Here is a 27,531-nt window from a genome sequence, read left to right as displayed (position 1 = left end):
ATATATTCCTGCAACCAAATTTATCCAGGTCTTAAACTTGAGTTCATTACAGGAAAGATATAAAATAACCATAACTTAGCAGAGGACCCAATACCTCTGAAACACTTTCAATAGGGCTAAACTTACTCTTCTGGTGCTTGGGTTTTATACCTCTGGTGGCCCAGATTGCCTGTGCAGTTACCTTCCAGCACTAACACAGCACCATTGAAAGCATTCTTCATTCATAAAGTGAAGCTGTAGCTCCAATTAATGCTACAAAAAGTATCTGAACCACAGAAAAAGAGGATAGAGCCTGCAAGCAGAGGTTTATTACAGCATTAATCCACAGGTCATGTTATTCATTGGCTGAGAGATCACAAGGATAAATTTAATCTGCAGAATTTCATGCATACTTTGAGTTCTTATTAAGTTTAAACCACAGCCCTTCAGCTGCATCCTACAGCCAGGAAGCATTTAAAAATTCTGGCTGTCAGTTGTTGGAAGTCATCTGAAAGATCATTTGTCATCATTGCATGATAATCGTTTTTTTTAAAGTCACTCCAAAGTAAATGCCCTCTTTACACTCTTCTGTATCAAGATATTTAGAATTAACAGGTATATTCTGTATCTTCTGAGGTGTAAACAGAAACATCCAAGAGAAAGCTTGCACCATTGCTCATTTGTTTCTCCAGAAAGTCAAAGCAGTGACCAGTGCCACCAAACAATAAAACAATTTTACATACTGCCCAAGACCTTGACACATTCAAGGAAGATGCCTTATGTATGCAAATGAGACCAAACTGGAGCAGAATTAGGTCCCAAATCTGAGAAGAGATAAAGGACAAAATTATCTTTAGAGTTCTCCCACCTCTCTGCTTTTTTCCTCCTCCTTTTGAGTTTTCTTTTTCCAATACTTCAGTCAGAAGGACCATATAAAGTGTCTAGGAAATATTTCAATAAGCAAGGGGAGATAATGCACAAGCATTAGTAAGTACAAGATATCAAGGAATACAAACTGATCTGGGAGCCTCTACTCAGAATGGCTTCATTGAACACATTAGGTACAACATGAATTCAAGGACTTCCTTAATAAACCTCTGAATTGTTGGGGTTTTTTAGAAACTGGACAGCATAAGTAATATTTTCTAACAGGATGAAAATGAGAGTCCTTTAAACTCTTTTATTTTTCTACTTGGTGCTACCTTAAGCACAACTAATTTTCTCTTCAGTTGTCTCTAAGTTCAGGCTTACCAACTTCATACCACAGCTATTCTTTGTTTTGGGTGGTTTTTTTTTGTTTGTTTCTTGGTTTTAGTTTTTTTTTAGAAATACCACCAGGAACTGAATGTCAGCTGGTAAACAGGTAATACCTAAAGCAGGAACAATTCCTTTGCTGCATGAAATATTTGCAGAACAACTGCTAATAGGAACTACAGTTCCAAAGACCCCAAGTTCCCCAGAGTTGACAGCCTACTGCCAGCACCAAAGCTCAGTTAAATATTTGTAGTGCTACATGAGTAAAACTAAAGTTACTCAAACAGTATGAATCACACTGGTGGAACAAAAGTAGGGATTAGAGAGTCTTACAGGAGATGAGGAAAGGAGAGAGCAGGGAAGGAATGGTATTTCAGGCCTTTTTAAAACTATCACAAGTGTGCAATTTCCATCTGGAAGGCAATATATGACTATATACATTTACTACTAGAACATTAGCTGTAGCACAGAGCTTCAGAAGAAGAGACCTAAGTGATGTCAGTCTGGTTTTCTCCATTCTAGAGTCAAAGGCCTGCTACAGGAAAATAACCAAGAACTCAGGGGAGGAAAAAAGAAAGAAGAATGAAATACTTTTAATCATCTACTCTGCTTGTGAAAGATGTATATAAGAAGAACCTTCCCACTTGAAGAACTTACCTTCTAGTCCTTGTAAAAGGGCAACTCAGCACCACTGAAACAATTCTGAGATTTTTAAGCTTTCAATATTTTTTTCTTTCTAATTAGTGCTATCTCCACAAGTAAAAAAGAAAAAATGCTGAAAAAGGAAGGTCTCCAAAAATCCGAAACGCCACTAATTGCATTTATTGTTTACTTACATTATTGCTCTTGAGAAGGAAAGCAAAGAAGGGAAGTTCTCAGTTATCACCAAAGAATTTATTTAAAACAACCCTCTCTCTTCAAAGGACATTGGCATTTTCATTACAGCTTTAGCACTCTCCCCACTGCCATATGTAACAGCCCCTGAAATCCATGGCTGCCCAGCTACACTGAGTGCTTCTGATCCCAGCCCAGCCATCTGCTGTGGTGCTCCCTGAGTCTGACTCTGCCATTCACCAGCAAGGAGCAAGTGTGAAAGGCTTCAGGAGAGCATCTCAGACAGCTCTCAGCTCCCACAGCTGCTGCTGAAATAACTCTGTCCTTCCCCTCCATCACCTACCACACACTCCTATCACACTGCAACAGCCCTGCTCTCTGCCTGAGGAAGTTCCACTGCATGTCAAGATCCCACACTGAGCAATCAGACTGTGGCAGCAGTGCATTTGCACACATTTTTACTATCACCCAGTATGAATTAATAGTCATAAAACTTCTGTTGCAACAATTAACTATTGTCCCTGAAGCACTGCAATTTCAAGATATCCCAATCAACACACAATAACTTTCCATTCTTCATCTTCTATACACACAACTGCCAAGGCTTTCATTTCCTTCCAGAAGGAATTATCAAGCTGTATGATTCATTCTGTGCATATATAAATATACATCTAATTATAACCAGATTTTAGCCTGACCTGTCTCTTAGAAATTCAGATAAACCTGTTCAACTGAGTTCAACAAACAATTCAGGATCTGCAAGAAGGGATTAAGTGGCTTTTATATGCTAGACTTTATGCTGCTACCTTATCTGTTTCAGTATAATAGCACAGGCCTATAAAACATACAACACACAAATTTGTTTGTCTTCCATCTAAGATGGATGTTTGCCCATGCAGCCATTCCATGACAGATGTGTATGGGATAAAATCATACACAACTGCTATTGAGCCATGGCTGCTCCCCATGGCTCAGGCTCCATGTCCCCTGAGCACACACTGTCTGTCTGTCTGCTCACCTGGCAGCAGTGCTGAGCTGGCCTCTCAAAGCTCTGCAGCATCTCATGCTGACACCAGAGACTCTGCTACTCTGCAAGTTTCTCCAGACTTATGATACTGCTGTGTGCCAGGAAATGGAAGTGAAGAGAGTTGTCAGATTAGGAAAGTGGCTGGAAAACACAGAGAGGCCTGAGGGAAAGGCTGAAATGAGTTTGGAGAGGCATGTGAGTACAGCAGGAAGCACTGCAGATCCCTGCAGCTAAAGAAACAAACCAGCAGCTTCAGATGAAAGCTGAATGCTGAGAAAGGAATAGCCAGTTTCTGGTTTTAGAGAAAACAAGCATGGCAAATCTGTGCTCATGAGCTCAACATTAGTGAGGCAGTCTAATGCCTGCCAGCTCATTTGGGTGATACACCCATTAAAGCATTTACTCTGCTTTCCTTAAATGTTTCTTAACTCAGTGCTTGCAGGGATAGAGGTCCTTGGCAGCCTAAGCTGTTCTGTCAATCTAAGGATATTGAATTACTGCAGAAGAGGCACATACCATAGCTTCTGGCTTGAGAACTTAAAAAAAAAAATTGGATTATCAAAACTGATAAGACTGTGGATTCAGAACAAGGCCAAAGTCCTAGTGCAGTCTATAATTAAACATTTCCATTCTTATTTTGAAAAAAAAAAACCAAAACAAACAGAAACTGCCTCTTGCTCAAGAGTTTTAAAAACAAAAGCCACTTGAGACAGGAAAATTAAATCAACACAAAATGCTGCCAAAAGGGAAAATCCCAAGGCATACACAGGATCAACACCTTCCTCAGGCAAAAACCTGCTCTGCATGATCTACCCCTGTGTTTAAGCCTCCTGTATCTGCAAACATGCAAGAAAAGAAATCTGTAATGCTTCAAACTCTGCCTTCCAATAACAAAGGGCTGCATATTCCTAATGTAGCCCCTTAACAGGCTTACAAAAATCCTCAGTGCTCTTCTAACACCATTTGAGGTTGCCTTGCCTGTTAATAGCACAAGTTGTCTAAATCCAGTCCCCAAACACTTGGCACAAATTCTCAACTTCTTCTGTTATGGAAACATGTACATATATAAAATAAACATGATTTCCCATCATGCTGCCCTCAGACATAAGCTCTCAGTGGTGCTGCATCCCTCATACATAGGCATATCATCAACTGCACTCTCAAAACACAAGAAGGGATAATTAAACTCATTACAGAACAGGTCCAGCACAGGCAATTGCCAGAGGACTCTCCCTGCAGTGACTCAGACACCTATTGACCAATGGGCCTCTGAATCAACAGTTTCATCTGCAAAGAACTGAAACCCTGGCAGAAGTTCTGAGCACTGGCAGTGCCAGGCTGGTGTCAATTATGCTGAGCACTGGGAGCAAGGAGACCACCTTTGTGGACCACAGGCTGAAAAAAGCCACGAGACAGTGGCCAGTTTGTTTATCCTCCTGGGCTATATTTGAGCTGGTGATTCACCCTGCTTGTCTTACTAATAACTCCTTCAGCTTTTCATTTCAGCCCCCTTCTCCAACCTCCACAAGCCTTCATAATTCAGCTATTACTCTACACACACTTGAAGATGAAAAATGCTACTACTGTTGCCAGAAAAGACACTTCCACCACTTGGAGCATATACAGTTTTTTACTTTTAAAAGCTCTCTGAAATCAAAGAGTAGTTATGTTACTGGGCAAAATCGTGTGTGGATTTCCTATAACATTAATTTCTGTCATTTTCCTATTGAGGGCATTAAATGCTCACCTTTGTCCACAGAAGCAGTAATCACTAATTACACTTTCATAATGTCACTAAAGCTATTCTGTTTCTCAAAATGTTGCAGTAAACTTCTTTTCCTTTTTGGTCTCAAGATGCTTCAGGAATCTCTTCTGTTATTCTGAATTATAACTATAAAAAGTTATTCTTTGAAGTCTTTCTTAGATTTATTTGCTTGCCAAGAACTCAAAAATAGCTGAACAAAGCAGCAGCTACAAAGTTAGCTCACTATGAGGAAGCATCTGTGCTGTTTTCATTTTCTTGGCTTTTTGGGTGGGGAGGGTTATTTAAATGGTAAGCAACTGCTGTGAAGGAAGGGAAAAAAATAACCAAACAAAAAAAAACCCCACATTGAGTAAAATCTTCCAAGTTTTAGTACAATAAAGCACTATGAAGCTCCACCTCTTCTACGATAATGTTCAGTGAGTGGAATGGCTGTTTCAATTTACCAGATAACCAAAAGAAATCAGCAATAATGTTAGCAAAGCCAGCCTGAATAACTTGATCAGCCATCTTAGGAATGTTTCCTCTACTGAGCACAGGGAGGAGAAAAAAAAAAAACCAGAAAGACTAAATCAAATAAACTGTCCCTCGCATGGCAAAGTGCTCGCACTTGTGCTGTATCTTGAAATTTCTGGAAGTGTCTTTACCTTTGCTCCACTAGACATACAGACACTGAACCAGAGTGCATCTCTGCAACAGCAGCTAGAATGAGAACTGCAACACTGTCACCCCAGAAGGCGAAGAAATTCACTGCCCACATATGTGCATCTTTGCCTCAGAGAGGCATCTGTAAGTTCCAGCAAGTGATGGTGACACATGTCCTGCTAATTGGCATACAGCTCCTCAGCCTCCTCATTTTACAGCAGTTCTTGGCAAGCACACCATACCAGGAACCTGCTTAAATTGCTAATTAATAACAGACTTGTCTTTGGGAGGGTGGGAAAGGGTTAATCTTTTAATTGAGGAGTTCCTACAAAACAGAAGTAAATAAGAAACATTAACTTTACCAACCACGAGTTTCCTTTTAGTCAGTACTCAAACTAATTCAACAGGCAAAGCATTTTATTGATTTTGACTCTAAACAGGCAGCACTATTCCTAACAAGAGAATATTCTTGTTTTTTCTGAGCAGTACAGGGGGATTTAACAAACAACCCAATAAAGCAGGGTGGGAACATATGAATGGAAACTTCAGCTTATTTGATACCTAGATCTTGGGCAACGAAATAATTCCTTTTTATGGGACCCAGATTAAGCCGTAATATGAAAGTGAGAGGGAGTGAATACAATAACGACCCAGCTGAAACGTTATTGATTCACTTGTGAAATGTACAACTGGAGTATAAATGAGACTTAAATACAATTGCATTGTATTTAAGTCATTTTTAATGAGACTCTAATGAGACCCATATTTAATGCAATGTCACTGAAACAAATATTTAGGGGCAGCTCAATGGTAACGCACATCTCTCATTTAGAACGTTATCAGTGAAGTTTTATGTTCTTACTGTGATTTTTTTTTTTTACTTCAGTAAGTGCTTCTGAGGAGAAAAGACATACAAGGGCTGTGAGTGGAGCTCTGAGGGCTGATTTTGCAACCTTCCCTTAACATAGCAAATAGTGAGTGATCAACTCACCAGTCACCATAGAAAAACCCTCACTCAAGGTGAATGGCAATTGCAGGATCTGTCCTGAGAACTGGATATTTCATATTCAGTATGTATATTATGAAATAGTCTTACCTCAGTAAGAGCGTGCAGCTGTCCTTTATGCACACAGACACCCATAAACCTACAAGAAACAAGAAAAGAAAAGTGGTTTGGGCTTTTTTCCCCCCCTCTTTTTGTTCTTTAAAAAACTAATATAGGATACACCGAAAAAGGAGGAAAGAAAAAAAATTCAGCCTCACAGACACTGCATACCTCACTACTGATTATTTAAACATCTCAGTACAAAAAATTATGTATCTACACTACAATATAATTTGAATTAGCAGTTCCAAGACAGCACAGGAGACAGCTCAGCCTCAAAATGGAAAGTTATTAATTTAACTATAAGCAAAGGCCAACATATAATGATTTATGCAGAAGGGAACAGTCTCAGAGTCCTATTTTAAGGAAGTTTAAGCCAAGTAATCCACTGTTGGTCTGCATAAACAGAAAATTACTTCCCTCTGCATTTTGCTGTTTAAGCATAAAGATGTTTCCTCCTATCCCATTCTTAGCCACTCAGGAATACGAGGGCACATATGCAATGTATACTTCCTCTCCCCAAACTCCTCTTTGCAACACTGGGACAGAAGCAGGTTTCAGTAGTATCCAGTACAGACACATTCCACAAGTGTTACCTACACTGCACAATTTTCAGACTCCTGCTGTTAATAGTAATGATTGCCACCCTTGGTTTCTCTGGAAAGCAACAGAATGTGCCATAAACAACTATAAGCTCATTTTCACCACCATACAAGCTGAACTTAATGTAAAATTAACTCTACTAGCAAACATCTCCCATTAAAAAGTTCAGTAAAGCTGCAATTTTAAACACAGTTCAAGTGTTCACTCTTTATAGATGAACTAATTCTCAGTTTTAGCATTTAAATTTTGGTCTCAGCAAGCAAAATCAAGCCGTCTGTCATTTCCATAACACTCAGAAATTTCCATTTTGCAAGTAAGAGGTAGACAGGTATGATATCATTAAATGTGACAGGAATGTTGTGGACAACAACTCAAAGGAAAAGGACCTTTTATATCCTGAAACACTTCCGAATTTAAATACAAAATGATGCAAGACATGTAGTGCTAGTTCAGCTAAGCTGCTTTTGAAGAAATGAATGATCCTCACTGTTCTCTTGTCTAACAGCTGACTGGTAAATTACAAGCAGCCAAAGCAAAATAATATAGGTAAGGTCCTTTGCATAATCTGAGCTGTGGAAATCTGTTTTTATAACCCAAGAAGTAGCAAGGCTTGAATTAAAACTTCTACTGCCTGCTCTCACCTCAAACACTCAAACAATACTCCTTGAATATAGGACTTTTAACTTGAGAGACACTGAAAATCCAATTGCTCTTGTTTAAAGTGGAATCACAGGGGATGATCAGGCCCTCAGGAGAAAGGGAAGCTTCTTTTAGATGTAGCACGTACACAAAGCATTGCTCAGAGTTTCGCTTCATACAGCAATCAACATATGAATAATTTTTTAAAGAAATTGACAACTTAAACTTCCTGAGATGAAGAAACCCAGACTTCTACAGAGCATAAATCTATTTCTTAGTTCATTCTGAAAGGCTCCAGAGCTATCAGGCATGGTGTTAATGGCTTTTTTCACAAGCAAAAATGGAAAGTAACCAATTCCAATATATTACTTTCCCTATAAGACAACTTTCCAAAGCACTATCTTGTCTATCAACTACACAAAGTTAACCCGCTATGGCAATATTTTCATTCAACAAAAACTGAGATTAAGTAATTTAAAATAATGTTTTCATCTGTTCTGGTCAAGAGAAGTCTCAATAGAAACATATTCATTACCTTTGTGAACCTACGCTTAAGGCAGCAAAGACACATTGAATCAAGTCACCAAGAGTAAGAGTTGAAAACTTCTCACATGCTTAGGATTTCTGCTAAGAATCAAAAATCAAAAAGCAAAGCTCCATATCATGATCTCATGGAAAAAAAGCTGGACATAAAGAGACATTTATAAATCCCACATATTTAGAAACTATTACCCAGGAAAAGAGAAACCAAATACACTGATAAAGACACAATTAATGAGCTTACAAGCAACATACTGAAGCCATTTAAACTTTGTGTGAATGAATCTCAGTTTTCAGGCTCTGGAAAACAGATTGATAGAACAGACCTCTAGCAATCCAAATTTCTGGAAAACTTCTGCTTAGCTGTTTTATCAGGCAATAATAAGCCACTTGGTTAAGCCAAGAACTGCTACAAGACATTGTTGGAAAGGATTTTCACTAAAAGCTAATACACCCAGCTGCTACTGGGAAATACAATTACCAAGCAAGATTTAACATGGTTTCAATTTCTGAGATTGCCCCAGATGAGATTCCAAGCTGTGTGGATAGGAAGCTGACATGCTGGTCCAGCACAGCTGAGATTATTCCTGTTGGCTAGACACACTGTCTCCTGAGCCAAAATGTGCTTGTAGGTGAACTTCAGCAGAATGTCTTGTCAGCCAAAGGTTACACTTCCTATAAGCATTTCGAGCTGGAAGGAGCTCCAATAGGCCAATCATCCACAAAACAGGAGATCATTTGCAGATTTAAGGAAGTTTATTTTCAAGACAGTGTATCTGGCCTTATCAGCAAGCTGAAACACTTCCAAAATCTGGCTGGAAAAATTTTCCTGGAAGCTGCAAATAGAAAGGATGATACTTGAGTCCACTCAACTAAATACAGTGCAGCACATTTCCACTATCAAATGCTTTCTAACAAATGTCAGCAATCTATACACATGTTGGAAATCTCATTTTATAAACAATCAATCTGGTAAAACTGTCCTTCTAAAGAAAACCAAGAGAAGTCTGGATATTTCTTAGTCCTTCACAGTGGTTACACAAACTACTTTCAGTTCAGTCAGATGGCAAGGGAGAAAATCCTGGACAAAAAAAAAGGGAGACTAAATAACTAAATACTGCAGCTTCAGTCTGAAATCTTTGCCTTAATTTATCAAACAAAACTAATATCCAGATCACACAGCTTCTGTGGATATCCAGACACTGAACACATGCTTCCAGTTAAAAGAACTTCACTGGGACACATTCCTGCTCAGTGGATAAACCTGGGGCAGCTACAGTTCAACAAAAGAAATTGATGCCCTCAAAAATTTACTGCTTGTATGAGAAAATTCAGCACTTTGATAACATTAAACAAAAGAAACAAACCAAACACACCAATGCAAAAGCCTCTAGTACAGGCTCAGTAACAAAAGGTCAGAAAAGACACATGCTTTTTTCATTGCACTGACTTGGAGAAGGAAGAGGGCAAATAAAGATATTAAGTCTGCATTAAGGCCCTCCTTAATGGTTTAGGAGCCATGCTAGATTAAAAATGTATTTTAAGTTTTCTACACTTGCATCTTGATTCTAGAAGAGGTAAGGCATTTAAGCTATAATTTCTGTAACATATTACACACAACATGTACAGCCTCTCTTCTGGTGCCTTGTACACTGTTTTTCTAAAATACTCCTTTTTGATAACCACGTTACGCAAAGAGAAGAAAAAGCAATTTTCTTTCCTGTTAAAGCACTGTTCAGTACAGGACAAAGGATGTTAAAAGACAAAATCCAACCTTCTGGCTATTGTAACAAAGTCCATCACAAGCAATTTTACCAAAAGGAAGGTTTGAAAGGATAAAACTACACACAAAAAGAAATCCCTGGTATTGTGTTCCCAGGGTGATAGATTTGTCTCAAAGGGGATGAAATAAAATTCTCCTTGAAAGGAGTTCATGGAATATGCACACAGTGTGCTTACTTGTGTGCTGCACACACAAGAAGGTGGATTTAATCAATGAGTCAATCTGCCTGCATGCTCACAGCCAAACATGCAGCAATACCTCCAAGTGCTCCCATGAGAACGCTTAAAACATGAGCTAAGACTTGCTGTGTACAGAATGTTTTAAATTAAGTCCCCAAGGTACAGATCAAATAAAGAAATACTTTTTCATGCAAACAATAGTGATATTAAAGACTGAAATTCTACCTCAAAATTGAAGATACACCAATTTAAGAGACAGCACAAGAGATGGAGAATCATTGGTAGCACACCACTTCATTTATATGAGAAAAACACATCTGTAAGATATTACCACAAAAAAAAGCTATCAGGTCTCTCAGACTGAAGGCTCCCAAGCTCAGGACACAAGGATGAAGATTTCTTGAGTCCTTCCAGACCAATTTTCTTACTTTGATTTGGGTGAAAACCCATGACTACAGCAGCACATCAGCATTCAGGAAAGTAACAAAATGGTAGAGCACATCTACAACACATCTACATACACCAACCTTTCATAACCATGGTGCTTGATCTAAGCCAACCCTTGAACAGCACTGCCCTTTAAACAGGACACAAACTAATAAGGAAGTGGAGAAATGTTCCAAACTCCTGTTTTCCCTAACAGCAGCAATTACAGTCTTGCCATGTATCAGCTAACCTGTATCACAGTGGCTATAGTAAACATCACATGGTACAAACCCCAACCTCAGCTCACTTTTCCAACCTCCTCTCACCATCTGTCTGAGGGAAGATGTGATAAAGCCAGCACATCCCACAGCCAAGGCAGGAAGAAATGTAGACAACAAGAAAAGCATTTTAACTCTCCATGTTTAACTCGTATGCAGGAGTGAGATGGAGACAGGAGATGAGGTTGATGGTAGAAACAAAGAAAACACTCCTTGAACACCATTTGTCTGCCTGCCCTGTCCACTCCTAAAATGCCCCCAACCTGGACCCTGGGGAAAAACCAGCAAACCAGAAAGATAAGCAGGTCTCATACATAGTTTGTTATAAACACCAGACAGTGACTGAATAAAAAGCTACTACATTGTAGATAACACCTACTCTGCCTCTAGAATCACATCTGCTAGCTGAAATAGGAAACAAGAGGAAGGCAGACAAAAAAAACTCCCAAATCCCCTATTTTTTACCATCATGCCTGTGTAGCTGCAAGAGCTGGAGTCTTCTATTCTAAAATATCCTTAACAGACTGAAAAAGAAGTTCTACTTTTTGCCAAAATAAATCCTGTAATAGAGGGCAGCCTCTCATTTTCTTCATGGAAAATACATTAAAAGCTTACATATATACATATATTTGACCACTGGAATCTTTATGATCCTACCATGGGGACAGCAGACTTACTGGGGGCTTGGTAAGTGAAAACTAAAGTCTTCACTTACATCTCTGTTCTAATCAAGATGGATCTATATGGCTGGCCAAGGGCAGAATTTGAGTGCAGAAATACTGAAATGAGTGTGGAGATTTAAAGTCAGCCTTTTGCTCCATGGCCAATAAAACCTGTTGCTTTTAAAGCCTAAATACCCAGATCAGTACTTCACCACGTAAAACTGAAACTCACCAAGAGAAGCTGAAACACCTTCACCCAATTCCATCTCAAGATGTGCAAAAGCATCAGTAAGGTAAAACACAGATGCACCTTTAGGTAATCTCTACTCAGCTCAGGAATGGGAGTCAGCAACTAGTGACAAACTCACACTCCAGAAGAGTGACCAGAGTCTGGATAAAAACCTCAAAAAGCACCTGTAACTCTGAAAAGAGGTTGATATGGACAGCACAGAAGGAAAAGCAGTTTCAAATAGTCAGCAATATTATTAGTCACATCAGTGCAATCAACAGCAAAAGTACCAAAATCTTCACAATAACATCTTGAAGCTAACTGTGGGCACATGGGAATTGACAGCTTGTAAAAAGCTCCTATATATTTCAGAGCACAGACAAAGGGGTGGGTTTTTTAATTACCCAAAGGATAATGATGATTCTGGGCTACAAAATGCACTCCAAGGAAGAAGAAATCTCTTCTTTCCATAACACTTAGGTATACAAACTACAGAAGAGCTGTTGAACAAAAACTCTGATTCAATAAGAAATCTGAGGTATTCCTCATCAGGATGTTCAAAAACACACTCCCAGCTTCAGGAAGGTTTTAGTGTACTGAAATAAATGCCTCATTGCTGAATTTGACATTTGCTTTCTAAAACATGAACTTGCTATCCTACTCATGTGGAGATGGCTTGAGAGCAGATTTTGGAGGCTGTAAAGCCAGTATTTATCCAGTTCCATAATTCTACAAGCCATTTGATGGCAGAGCACCTTGCAGCCCTCACCTGGTTCAATAAACCCCTGCACAATGTCATCTCAATGTTTCAGCCTAAGAACCCATTACTATCCATACTGGCTGGCAACAGGAAGGAAAGAAACTTGTTTACAGTACAAGTTAACAGTAGGCTGCCCCAGAGCTCAGAGGAGATGAAGAAGCTCAGAAATATATTATGTAAAAACCAGAGGACACCTTCAAGGCATGTGGAGGAGATCCAGTGGCTAATCAATAGAGAAGTGATGCTAGTGACAAAACACCTTACTCAGTAACACAGAAGAACTTCAAAGGAAAGAAATTAGGTGAAGAAAATATTTAACAGCAAACTGAGATAGCTCATAGCCCCAGGAAAAGTTATATATTAGAACTACTTTGAAGAGGATATCCCCTTTAAATACTAATACAACCTTAAAATTTCCAACAATAATCCCAGAAAATGGTTCAGTGGGAACAGGTTGCTGTAGAACATTTTCCTAAAAACCCCTCAGCAATACAACTCAGCTGCTCTTATCTGACAGCACAATGTTGTCAAACAAGCAACACAACCTCTCACCACTTTAAGTGCAAATTAGCATTAATTATTTTTATGTGTTTCTAAAGTGGGAAACAGCTGTTTCACAAGACTATCAGAAGCACTAATGATTTACACAATTATGAAATCTAAATAGAGAGGCTTGCATGTGTGTGTTTATATAAAAGTATACACAGACAGATAGGCAGGTAACATTTAAGAGGGGCAAAATCTTCTCCCAGACATGAAGAAATTGAAAACACTGCAGTGAAATTTAGACAAAAACTTAAATGACACATAATTAACACATAAAACCATAAAGTTATCTCCTACACATAAAAATAGTAGTTTTTACTGTGTATTATAATTCAGTAAAAAAAAAAAAAAACTAAAACTAAATACTGTTTCCTCATTTGGATTTCCTGTAAGAATAACTCTGCTCCCTGTAGCAAGGGGACTTGCCTAACAGATAAGAAAAAGGCAGTATTTTACCAGAGCCTGCTTTTTTTTGAAGAAGCCTCAAATCAAGCAATTCATAAATCAAACACAGTTTATTCTTCTAAACAACCTGTGCAAAGATAGACAATTTCTATTTAAGTAATTTATTCTGATGTATTCAGTCATACCTGCTTACTTGAGCACAAAAGAATTCTCTGCCAATCATGTGTAATAACTGGAAGAACAAATGAAATTCCTTTTCTGCTTCATACATAAATCAATACATTATTGTTCTTCCTTCAGGACCATCTGTGTAACACTGCTGATTTCAAATTATTCACAGGCTCCAAGGCCAGAGGGGACCAGTACATCACAAATATGATCTCTTTTACTTCACAAGACACCTAAATTTCAGGAGTCACTCAGGACTGAGCACAATATTTTTTATTCTCAGCAACACCTCTGTAATCCCATTCAAGAGGGGGCAGGGTTATATTTAAGTACAACTGAAAGCTTTTGGCCTGTCAATATATCCCTTTCCTACTTTCCCTCATCTCAACCCAAATTCAATTATTGATTTTGAAGAGAGCTGTAGAGCTAGATTTTTTTTTTAATAAGATTTGCCAACCACACAAAGTTGATAAAGAAACTGATGAAGTGTACTGACCTGATGATTCTGACAATGACAATTTTACTTTGGAAAGTTTCTCTTTCCACAAACCTTATTAGAAAAGCAGCTTTATCAGTCCCAGGGTCATATGCTGCTTATCAAAGGATTCAGAAAAAAAGGAAGTGAAGGAAAAATGTGGGGAATCAATAGAAGACAATTAATGACCCTGAATTCTAAATAACCAGATAGATAATATAATTTAAATTAAAAATATAAGAACAACAACAAACAGAAGGAGGAGTTGCTTGGAATACACCTCACCTTGGAGCAGAGAAAACAGACTAGGAATTGCATTTAGGGATAGATGACTACAACACTTGAATAAATATATTATGATAAAACCAAAACAGTTTACAAGGAGTAAGAATTCTTTAAATTCACAGCTTTTTGAGGTTTTAAGAAAAAGAATAATAGAAAACAGACATGAAGTAATGGAATGCTCCTTACAGGTATTTCAAAAGCTTCTGACATTTATGTGTCCTCATAAATACTGAAGGAAACACACAGGATAATATTGATACAAATCAGTTGATGAAGACTGAGATAGGATTTCAAGGATCAGAAAAATCAGTTATAAAGGATTTTAGGAATCAGAATTATGTCTGGACTATGTAACAGAATGGTGAAGAAAAAGAAATGAAGTAGCAGAGTTCACTGTATCTCCAAAACTTTTCAGAAAGAACTGAGATCAGAAATGGATCCTAGCTGAGCAACAGCAGCTTACAGAACTGTCATTTGGGGCATTGTCATCACAGCTTCAAACTTCATCATGTTATGGCTTCAGCCAATTATGTTAATTGCTTGTCACATCACCACAGAAGAGAAACCAAGACTAAAATGGTTTAAGGAATAACAAGATACACCTTGGAACATCTTGGATTTGCATGCAGTAATCTAATGCAAAGCAAGAACTACCCTTTTCCTTCCAGGAGCATATAAATTAGATTAGTTCAACTCTAGCTTCTTTTCTTCAGTCCTTCTTTTCCCACCTTGCAGTACTGCAATAAGAAAATCCCAAAAACTAGGAAGCAGACCTAAGACTAGGGAACAGCTATGGCATTTTGCATTGTTTAATTTTAAGATTAGTAACAGTAAGTTAGTTGAATAGTGTTAAATTTGAATAGCTTAAATTCACAACAAGAAGCCAAATTTCACTTTTCATATCACTTTACTGATTCATTAGAAATTTAAAATGTGAGCACTTGTTTTTCTATGACAGAAGTTACTCTTTACTGACAAACTCCAAATACCAAAGTTATGTCCATGTTTGGGTTTTTTCTCTTAAGTCTTCTTCTTCCTCCCATTCATCTATTAAATTAGCCATTGATCCTAGCACATTCAGAACAGATAAACCTACAACAAAAACTAACTAAATAAAAATTGGAAAGAGGAGAGCCCTACTAAAGACAACCTATCTCTAGATGTTTCAGAAAAAAGCCAGTGTACCTTAAGATGTTCGGATGTGAGAGTCTATTCATAAGTTGAACCTCTTTCAGCATGTTTGCTCTGTTGCTGTTCAGTGTGTTCATCTTCAAAGCCATAACCTGGTCTGAAGTTCTGTGCCTTACCTATTGAACAGAAGCAAAAAATGGTAAGGATATGAAATGAGAGACTGAAGAAACCAGTATTGTTGTAGTGCAATGTAAAGATCCTTCATGACAAAAGTGATCCATACACCAATTTTTGCAGTCTTTATCACAGGTGACTTTCTAGAAGCATACTACACAAATGTGAAATGGCATTTTGCTCTTCTCTTACAACTCATGATGACAGAAAGCTTGAGAAGTTGAAAAAACCCCAACTATCAGCTCCTTAGTACAAGTGAAGGAAGCCATCTGTTTGTACACAGAGAAAAAGTTTCCCTCTCCAAGACCTATGAAACTTATTTTCATTCCACCCATACCCTTTTTTCCCCCTGCAGAGGTTGCTGTCATTGTTCACAGAATGTGTGATACAAGGACCTGCTGCTTACAGCTACAGGCAGATTTTGGAGGTACTCAGTGTTTACTTCTGAAAATAGACAATGATCCAGGGGACTGCAAGCATTCCTGCCAAGCCCTGCAGCAAAGCAGAGAGGTTCCTGCACAGGAGATCACCTCACCCAGGGTGGCAGCAGTGGCTGTACAGCATCAGCAGGAAAAAGAGCATTTCTCTGGCAACTGCACAGCACCAGCACCTTGTTCAGCATGGCTTTCCCCATGCAGAAATGCAGGGCTGTGGCCATTTCTAACTTGCTACTCAGACCAGCCCATCTGTCAAGTGTAATGTAGATGTGTGCTACTATTAGAAAGGAGCTGTCACAATAGTGAAAGGCTTGCCAAGCCTTTGAATCTCCTTGCAGTTGGGCATTCCCACACACATACTGGGAGTATTCACGGAAATTATGTTCCCATTTTCTTCCTACATCAGTACCTGCAGCTCATAAATAGAAAACATGCATTTCTCAAAACACTCAATTACCCCCATGGCAAATTCATTCATGTTATGGAGATTAGCTTAGGAAAGTCTGTGTTACAGGAATTTAAGACTCATCAGCTTTCTAATTTAAAACTGAAATCAACATTATGACTTAGGTACATACAAACTACCTACATTTTAAACAACAGCAGTCTGTCTGCTTTTATTTCAGAAGACTATTCATCTTTTCCAGTAAGAGGCTCCTTTAGCTATGATATGTTAATTACAGAAAGAAAAACTGAATCCATGATAAGCCAATGCAAGAAGAAAATGAGGTATGGGTTTTGAAAGTAAGGCTCCCTCCCTGGCAGTTCTGAGGCAGCGAGTGATACCTATTTTCAAGTTTTATTTGCACAGCACTATTTGCAAGAAGAAGGGGCATGTTTAGCTGAAACATTGTCATCTAGACACGAAGCCCATCAATACAGCACAGAGATGTACAGGGAGGAAAGGGTGTCATGTTTCAGGTGTGTGTCTGGCTTAACACTTCTACATTGCCTCTTGCCGTCCTAGTTTCAGGTATAGGGTAGCACTGGAAACATCCCAGATGAGTGTGATAAACAACATCGAGGCACTGAGTAGAAAAAAAGCCCTCAGCTGCTTTTCCTCCTGCTTCCCCTCTGCTTATGTACAGAGCTCCTCAAATGCCTCACCTACAGTCACCCAGTAATCCCAGAACAAGAAGGATCAGGGAAAGGGGGTGGAAAAGAATACAGAAACCAGCACTGAGTAGAAACCAACAGCAAGTTCACAAGCATGGCACTCCTCCTTTCTGTGGTAATATTGGTTTTAAAATAAAACTGGTCAAACTACAGCTTTAATGCATTACAACAAGATAATGGAGAATCATTCTCCACACAACCTGTCTTGCCTGTTTGGCATGCTTATTGGTTTTAAGCAGGATGATTGCATGTTAAGTTGATGAGGTTTATTGTTACTTGCTAGGTTTCTTGTGTCAGTTGTGTACTTTCATTAACTTTTAATTTTATCCAGCCAATTTGAATGAATAAACTAAGTTGGACAGGTCAATGTCTACACAGAGCCTTTTAAAACATATTTTAGTTATACCTTAGTTTCACTAGAAGTAATACCTTGGGTTGGGGGGAAAAGTTTAAAATGTTTTCACAGACTCAGAAAACTTCAACAATGTAAATTTAAATAAAGAGAAAAGGACTATGCTTTGAACCTATACACAGCAGCAGCTAAATCAACACACTTCCTCTGAGACAAAATCTTGGGTGTTGTGGTGGAGTAATCTGGGGTTTTCAGGGAAAAAAATTGAAGCAACAATTCCTACAGTCAGAGATGCTCTCAACAGAAACGAGCTTTCCACCAACACAGAAGCTTCAAAGTCTGCCAAAAAGGAACGAATACAGGCAGAAGGTGATCAGGAACTCAGATGGAATGTGGTCTTAAACAGTATTTGCCTTCTCATTAACTCTGCCACTTATCTCTTAATTTCTTGCCTATTCCTACAATTCATTCAGTTTCATTTCAAAATTTCCTGCTCTTTTGCCTCAACTCTGAAGTAAAAGCAGAATTTATCACAGAACTTTTTTTCCTTGTTCAGATGGCTTTTCTTAAGCTAAGGAAACCTCAGAAAAGAAGGTGGGTAACTTTTTGGGTCACTGCATCCTGCATGCTTCTTGGATATTCAGGTCTGATATGCAACAAGAAGTGGCCAACAAGTGCTTCTCAAAGGTCTGACTGTCCATAGCACTACCTGCACATCCAGAGAAAAATGAGCTGCTTTTACAAAGACAAAACTTTTCATCCTCTGTTTTAGGCTATCCTGCAGTCTTTCCCATCTTGAGACACTGAACAAGGTTTGGTGGCAGGGGCAGTAAGGTTTTCTTTTTTTTTGTTTTATAAAATCATATTCCTCATGCTTGGAAATTTCTCGAGTTTCTTACACATAGAGCAGCAGAGTCTGTCCAGTTATCTGGTCTCTAAATAGTACCCAACATAGCACTATGCTTTGTTTCACTTAAAGAACAGAGTAAAGTAACACCAGCAATTTTAGGTTCTGTATATTCTTCTGATGTTGGAGGATGTATTTCTACAAGATCTGACAGAACAGCAAAATTCCAAATCAAACCAAGGGAGAAAGGGAAAAAAGAGACTCTTCTTCTCTTGTTAGCTATCCTTTAAGCAAAGAGGAAGATGCAGAACTGGAGGTGAGAGGGCATCTTTCTCAAGAGGACAATACTCAATATTATGAATAAAAGCAACTATCAGTTTATAAATTATGGAGCACAATGCTAATCACCTGGAATACACCTAAGACTAACCATGAAGCACAACTGGCAAATAGCATTGCTATGGCAAGAACAAACTGACAACAAGGATCTGACAGGTTTTGTCTTTAAGGTCTCAGTCAAACTGAATTATCAACATGGAAGGAGCTGTCAGCTCTGCCCTCCATGCCTACTTGCCCATCAGTCATCCCCTAGACAAAATTTGTGTCTCTCCTGGCATGCCTTGCCAAAGCCCTGCACACTGTTTAGTTTTAATCCTTCTTCTTCTTTCAGGCCACCTCTGTGCCATAAAAGCATGGAAGTCATGCTTCAACCACCTGACTCCAGAAGGCAAATTAGTAAATATTTTGGCAATACTGCTGTTCCAATTTAACATTTGTTTACAAGGCAGTTTGCCTCAAGCATATGCCTGTATACTCAACATAAACAGGGATTCACTCATGCAATTCAAACCTCTCACTGATGCAACTTGCAGGCTGCTGTGAAGCTCTCAAAGCTGTTGACATTATTATTAATTATGGCCCCTTGCATATCAGACCAAATAACCTTTCAGCCATGTCTGGATCATGGCTCTCTGCTTAGAAACATTCTGACAATCCTACAGCTGCTTTCTCAGTCTGCTTACCTATGTGTGTGACTCCATCTCCAAGGTCACAGCAACCAGATATTGCCTCCCTGTTTTATTGCTGACAGGCAGTTAAACTGTCCCTTTGCACGGTGATTCTCCCAGGATCAAAGCACTTTGGACATTGACCTGGCCATGGTTACCTGTGTGGTTCTGCTCACATCAGACCATGTTCTGATCCTTACCCCTTTTGTCAGAATCAAGTGGGAAGTAGAGGAAGCCATGGATACAGGTAAAAAAATAGTGATGCATTTAAAGGAAATCTCATAATAGTGATTCAGCAGGGCTCACATTCCAGAGAAGTAGTCACTAAATAAAGTTCATGAGGATTATCATGCAAAAATTCGTGGGTTTAATGTTCAGCTTGCTGCTTAGCTGTAAAGCTCTTTATAGTTAAAAAAAATTAAATATACTTTAGATTATTATTTATCTATTACATCATATACGTTTGTCAGGGTTCTCTGAAAATCCAAACATTTATATTACTTCTAATTTTTGCTGGACTGAAGGGGAGGTATTTTTAAGCAACAGCTGAAATCTAGCCTGATTTCATCTTTCACAAAGCCTTTTTGATCTGCATTCACTGTACCTTTCCAGGTGGCCCTGGAATAAACATCTGAAGAACATTTCCTAATACTGATATTGTAAATCTGCCAACACAGCTTTCAGCTGTGCTCCTAGTTTTTCACTGCATTTTCATTATTTTCCAAATCATCATTATATAGGTGGAAGTATTTTGTCACAGTTCTCTTCCAAAACTTGATTTGACTGCTTTCCAGTTTTTCCTTACCTTCCCCTCCTTCTGGCATCCAGCCTCACTGCTTAAATACATTTACAGATCTTTACTTATACAGCCTACTCCATAAAATCATGTTGCTGCTCTAGCACACACACCAATTTTTTGTTCATTCTTTCACACATCTTGGTCTTCATCTGGCCATTTTACCTTCACCTTTGCTGCCATGTATCCAAAACACCATTTTTAAAGCAGTCCCCTCTGGTCCAAATATTTCACCTTCCTTGCATTTGCTTCTCTGTCTTCATTTGATTTACAAGGATTTTCTCTTTGATGAGAAGAGATGAAGGCATTCCCTTAGCTACCATCCTAGGCCATTCGCACTACATGTTTTACACAACTCAATTTTGATTAACTGAGTTAACAATAAAGCTTGTGAGGCACGTGAGATAAAGCAGTAATCACTGTCAGAGAGAAAAGGCTTCATCATAAGAGTGCCTACCAAATGGCAGGAAAAACTCTTTCACAGGGAAGCAAACCAGCAATTTGGCTCTGATACAAAACTTCTCCCAAACACAGACTACTTCCTTGCTGTGACAGCACAAGAAATATTTTTAAAAAACATAGGGTCAGCTGTATTTTATCCAAGTCAAGTCACCAAGTCATCACACTTACAGGGATGCATATTCACACCCTGAGGGTGAATATGTAAGAAGAATGCCTTAAATCTATGGTTGACTGGAAAAGCTTCCTTCAGCAAAGAAAAACCTGCTCTTCAGCTCAGATCATAGTGCTTATAAGACTGTTTCCTGAAAAGTTTATCTTAACATTAAAATGTACCCACTGTCAGACACACATACTCATGGCAGTCACGCCTGTATCAAATCAAAAATTTCATATCACTAGGAAAATTTGCAATGACAAATAGAAGCTGAAAGAAATACACCAGTTCAGATAATAGTAAGCTGCTGTGTTGATGCCAGAGAGTCAGATGGGTTGTGGCTGTTTTCAGAGCAGTAATGCAGAATGTCACTATACTACAACTTCTTGCAGCAAGAAGAGAGACATGCCAAACGTAACAAAACTTAGCCAAACAAAACTAGTCAGCATTTGCTACAAGAGCTTTAGTACAGGTTCAGAAGATCTACAGAAACTAGGCACAAAATAAACCCCAAAACCTTTCAGAAGTCTGGTAGTAATTGTGATTCTATTAATTTCTAATGCTAAAAAGAGTTGAGAGAAATACACAGAAAAAGCTGGAGACTTTACCATTTTCCCTTTAGTACACAAGCTCAGTATCAGTCAAACAAAAGTACTAATTTGATAACTTTAGTAACTTTGAGCACCACCAATTCAGCAAAGAAATATTCAATTACTAGAGAATATTCCACACCTACGGTCAAATTATCCCTTTTTTTTCCAAACTAAAGTGAATTTCTAATCAGTAATACAGCAGTACTTTGTAAATCCACTTGTGTGCCAAAAAACCCTAAATTTTTCTTTTGTATTTTGTTTTTCTTCATTGCCCACTGTAATCTAGAACCAGGGTCCAAAATAGAGCACCTTTTTATTTTAAACAAACCATTTATTGATAGGAATCTGCACGTATCTCTGCCTCTGCCATTAACTTGATCTCAATCAAGCCATAAAGGCAAAAAAGAGACTACAGTCTTATTTTGAGAGAAAGCACAAATTGATCAGAGGACTATTGTTCCACAGTTTGAGATGAGAAATAAACAGGCACAGCCCAGGGTGGAGAAGTTGACTGATTCTGTAGCCAGTTCAGCAGAATGTAACCATATAAACTTTCCTCTGCAATCCAGGACATGGAACACAGACACTGGATCAGCACTGCTTTACCACAGCCTCAGCAAACAGCTCAGCCATGTACTTTATACCTGAGTAATATTATAGTTAGGGAAGAAAAAGAAATAATGAGTTTGAAGTTCATAACTGAGAGCTTATTCCCAATTTTCAGTGTTAGCTATCCTCAGCTCACTGAGCATGCTACTCCCTTTCTTTTGTTACCTAACTGGTCTATAAAATTGAGGTGATATTATCTACCTGGCAGAAAACTGGAAGACTGACATCTGCAAATGACTGCTGTAACATCCAAGGATAATAGATAATCAGATATCATATCTCTGTTCCTATTTTCCCATTTAATTTTTAATACTTATGGTTAAATATTTCCCATGTTACTATGGGTTTATCCTGTATAAAAGATAATGATACTTACATAATCTGCAGATGATTTTGAAGAAATCAATACTTTGGACTGAGTTTTCCTGACACAGAAATTGTATCTTCTAACTTCCACAGTATATGAACAGTTTGGCAGTGAGCACACAGTCCCCCTACTACACCAATAATCTCGTCATTGGTATTCAAACACATTTGTGGGGTTTCTTTTCAAAACTCTGTGGGAGCCTTGAAAGTTCTGTTTGGGACAGAAATAATTTCCTTAGATTTCCTTTATAAATCTTTCAAATAAACATCACCATGCAAAAGTAAGGAAGTCTGTCTCACCTTTCAGAACAGAGCCCACTGACATACAGCTATTGCTGTTATAATCACAGCACTTAGAACTTGATCACAACCACAAATAAAAAGAGAGCAAGGAGCAGGAAGAAGCCACATTTTGCTTACTTGAAGATACTTCAGCTTTTATAAATTGATACAGTCAATAATTATCAGGTTACAGCCAAAACCAAAAATTCTAAGTCATTTCTTGTTATTTAAGCCTTCATGAAACTGCTTTTCTTGAGAGTTAGGTTCTTACACAAGCAGCTAATTAAATATGCCATGCAATTTCTTATGTCTCCTCACGGCCTGTAAAGGCTAGGAAGCACAGGAATTGGATTTGCAGGATTTAACTGCGGGCAGCTGATGTGAATGTTACAAAGCAGCAGCAGTGAGTCAGTGTGGGTGAGACACATCGTCAGCTCCGGATTAGTTAACAAAGCAACGCTGTCTCGGGATCGATCGCTCCAGCCGATGGCTCAGAGCTCTGTCCTCTCCTCAACCCCCAACACCACCAGCCATCAAACACAGGGCCCCACCTTGCAGAGCTGCTGCCGGTGCCAAGGGCCCTGCAGCCACCGCAGGCAGTGCCAGCCTCTGAGGGACAGCAGCTGTGGCAGCTCCCCGGCACAGGGAGCACACGGACGGGGAGACACTTGGGATACGGCCTAGGCATCTATTGGGAAGAAGTTCTGGCTGCTAAGGAGCTGTGGAGAAGCATTCCCTATGGATCTGACTGTAAGCATCTCTATTTTCTTAGTGCCACCAACAGTAATTTGCAGTTTTCATTTTTGCATTTCATATCAGGCAGTAACACATATGCATTTGTATGCACTAACATCACAGTCACTCCCCAGGCACAGGTCGTGAAATCCACCACTGAAATATATTTAACTGTCCCCTGGTGCCAATCCCAGTAAACAAGAGTCCAGAGAGGTGCCTCAGAGGTGTCTCACAAAGCTTTTAAGTGATGCACTCTTGTTCTCTAGGCGCAGTCATGTTAACAATGGACATGTGCCAGCACAGTTATTTGAAGAACAGTAAATCAGCACCTGTCTCTCAGTATCAGCTATGAATGAGCTTACACAAATGTGCATGTTTGCCAGCTGGCAAAACACAGAAAATCCCAGAGCTGCCAACCCAGCACATCTCCATCCAGAAGAGAAAACTAAACAGATCTCATTTAACCGTGCTTGAGAAATTATTATGGAAAACAAGACAAAAAAGCACACAAACATTTCAGTGCCAAGGGAATCATGCCACCTGTTCTGCCCTGGGAAAACTGCACAATGATACCCAGATTGGCACTTGTCCGACAGGAGGAAATCAAAGGCCCAAAGGACTCTGAACTACAGCAGTCACTGTACTGAACACAAATCCAAATGGGGGTTATCTCCTATTGCACGGTACTTGTTACAGTATCAGTGTCTTTCTTAGTGCTGACAGAATTTGTGAGCACTCTTTCTATTTGTGAGGGCAACAAAGACTTACCTGGGACATTCCATGGATCAGCTCTTCAGCAGGGCTGAGGAGAGGCCAGGTTTTGAAGCAGGTAAAAATCCATTTCAAATAGACAATTTTACATTAAACTATGTTCCTTTTTTTCTGACAGAATTCTTTAACATCAAGTTTGTTTCAGTGATTTTTATTCTACCTTTTTAGTCTTCAAACAAATTGTTGATTTCAGGGTAGTTCTATTATATTTCCTAAATATTTCCTTATTCAACAGAAAAGCTGTCTGACACAATCAGCGAAAGTGAAACATAGTGTAAGAACTGTTTCACCCTGTTTTAATTTGTGTTACTCATTAGAGTTCTAGACTTGACTGTAGTGATGCCAAGCAGAACTGTAGGAAGAAGCATTAAGGAAGTATAGTTTTGGAAATTTTCTTAAAATATTTCAACACCACTGCTAAAGACAAGGCTTTCATTAAATCTGCAACCTGGTACTCCTTCAATCCCAGTGTTTTCTCAGCTGATGTTTTAAGATGATTATAAGATGCATATCTTAAGATTTGTACACAAAAAATAAATTAATAAAACCCAGAACTTGTTTCAGATAGCAAATGTAAGTTAGCCCTCCATTCTACCTTGTATTTCAAAGCATTTTTAATTCTGCTAAAAGTAAGAGTGCTCTACACTTCAGATATATGCAAATATCATTAAAATTCAGCATTGCTAAGTGGGGAGGAAGTGAGTATTTTGCCCCGATGGTGCAATCCATAAAGACCAACAACACAGATGAGCTTTTTAATTACTATATTAATGATCTGTTGGAGCACAGCCTATTTATTACTACTTCTCCCTGTAGCCTATGCCCTGTAAAAGAATTTGCTAATTAAGTGACAAGGACTAGGATGACAGCAGCTTGGCACCTCAAGAGCAAAAAAAAAAACCACATTAGCAAGAGGAAGACAACTGTCTGGTTAAGTGGTTACCATACAAATCATCTTAGCAGTTGGAAGAAGGGCTCCAAAGGATTGATACTTCACACATCAGTGTGAGAAAAATCAAATTCACAAGAGTTCTGCATTTATCCCTCAGTTCCACAATGGTGAAGCTTCCTACTCCTGACAAGAACCAGAATAGAAAGAAACTGATCAGAATCACCTCTCTAATAAAACCCCAGAGTTTGAAGTGAAGTTTCAGGGTTATTCTAGCCTCCTTGGCTAATTACATAATACAGTGACTGTGTTCCCAAACAATTAGTAGCTTGTTTCACCATAACTTCACAGGAGAGACCTTTAGCCTCCAATAACTTACTTCTGTCACCTTGAGCAAGGTGAGTTTCCTTCACTAGTCAAAAGGAAAAGATTTTCAGCTTAAAACTCAATCCTATAAAAAATCAGGCCAAAAGGTATAGATGGACAAGAAGAGTTGCTGTCAGTTTTTCTAACTGGCATCACATCACACAAAAAGGCAGGGACAAGAACAATGGCTCTACACCTGAGGGAGGGAAGATAGGCCTTGGTCAAATGGGAGTCACTTTTCAGTCACAGAGCATATTCCCCATGCCTAAAAGATCAACTATTATATCTGCAAAACCAAAATGTACAATAATCCACTTACTCATTCCCTACTCCTTTTCCACCCTAAAAAGATGGCTTCTGCCACTATTTGTCATAAGCAGACCTTGAAGGATCTCATTTCACTTGATGTGGCTACAGCAGTTTCAAGAGGAAAAAAAACCCCACTCTTCAATTTAAAAACTCCTATTGTCTAGACCATGACTTTCCAAATTTGGTGGTATTATACTGCTGAAAGCTAAAACTTCCTCAACACTTTACCAAACTTAATCAGGAACATTCTAAAAAATTAGTAAAGATGGCCACAAATATCACTAATAAAGCAACAGGAAAGAGAAAATTTTTAGTTGGTAGGCACATCCCATAGATGCTTTTTTAAAATAAGTCCAATTCTTATTACAGCTTTTAGCCATTGGGCTTTATCATGCCTTTGTCTTTACACTGAAGAACACCTTCAAATAATTATTTCCTTATTGTAAGTCTGTTTATGCACAGTGATGACAACTTTTATACAGCAAACACATTAAGACTAAAGTCATCCACTGAATCACTTCTCTATTTATTAAACCAAGTTTTATTGTTTCTTTGTCCTCATGTGTTAACAACTTGTGTTCTCCAACTTTTCTAAAGTCAATATACAATGTTGAAAAGTATTTAAAGTCTAAAACTTGAAATTTAATACTTAATAGAATAATTTAAATGAAGTATCTTTTAAGCCTATCAAATAGTACCACAAATATCATGGATACTGTGTGATCTCACCTCTAATGTTTTACAAAGTTTTTGAAAAACACTTAAGTGTTCAGACATTTACATTTAGGCCTCTGATCAGGCTGCTAATTCCAGAGGCAAATAAGATCCTTTCCCAGTACAAACCTTTCACCAAATGTTCAAAACAACACATGACAAAGTGAGAGAACTTTGAAACTGAAGCCATAAGGACAAAGAAAAAGCATGGGCAAGATTTGAGATTCCCAGTGAAATTTTACATCATCAATGCTGCTGAGTACTTTTAACCTGAATACCAGAAAATCTACAGGTTATGCAGAAAGATGTTTTTGTTGTGTTTCAAATTTCTAAATTGTCAGTGTTACTACTTTGTTCCTTAAGACAAAGTGACAATCACTGTAGATAGAGAAGGTATGAGGAAAGCAATTATAAATTATGGAAAGTAATTCTTCCAGATGCTTTCTCAATTCCTCAATAAATTTGTACCATCCCTTTTCCAGAGCTTCTTCCTTTCCAGCTCAAGCAGGTGAAGGGCCATCCTGCAAAGAGCAGCAATAATGCACAGACTCACATTTAGATTTAAAACACTTGGACAGTTCAAATATTGCAGTGCCTGTTTATCTGATAAAATACAAGTTAATAAAGATTCCAGTCCAGGAAAATGTCTGCAAACTCTGACACTTTCCAACACCTTCTGCAGTGGGATTTTGCTGAGCGTGGGCTGAAAACCAAGCAGCAGGTCCCTTGCCTTTTTTCCTGTACTTTTTCCATGTCCTATTTGTAGTAATATTCTCCTTTTAATATGAACTGGCATTCCCTTCCTTGCATGCTCATTTTTATAACTACTCAAATATC

At 38.5% G+C, this 27,531-nt stretch overlaps 1 protein-coding gene across 3 annotated transcripts in view; it reads right to left on the bottom strand.

Moving 5' to 3' along the window:
- Positions 1 to 27,531, bottom strand: part of TESK2 (testis associated actin remodelling kinase 2) — a 77,283-nt gene that overhangs the window by 36,521 nt on the left and 13,231 nt on the right. For 2 of the 3 annotated variants that reach the window (XM_074545892.1, XM_005482210.4), the window contains exons 3-4: positions 15,770 to 15,891; positions 6,598 to 6,646 (exon numbers count right to left, since the gene is read on the bottom strand). In XM_074545892.1, the coding sequence (XP_074401993.1) occupies positions 6,598 to 6,646; positions 15,770 to 15,891 (171 nt within the window). The remainder of the gene's footprint in view (positions 1 to 6,597; positions 6,647 to 15,769; positions 15,892 to 27,531) is intronic. The other variant, XM_014263759.3, reaches the window with a different exon arrangement.

This window comes from Zonotrichia albicollis, chromosome 8, assembly GCF_047830755.1.
Source record: "Zonotrichia albicollis isolate bZonAlb1 chromosome 8, bZonAlb1.hap1, whole genome shotgun sequence".
Taxonomy (NCBI): Eukaryota; Metazoa; Chordata; class Aves; order Passeriformes; family Passerellidae; genus Zonotrichia; species Zonotrichia albicollis.
The sequence above is the reverse complement of the archived record's forward strand: the minus strand, read 5'-3'. Positions and strand labels throughout refer to the sequence as shown.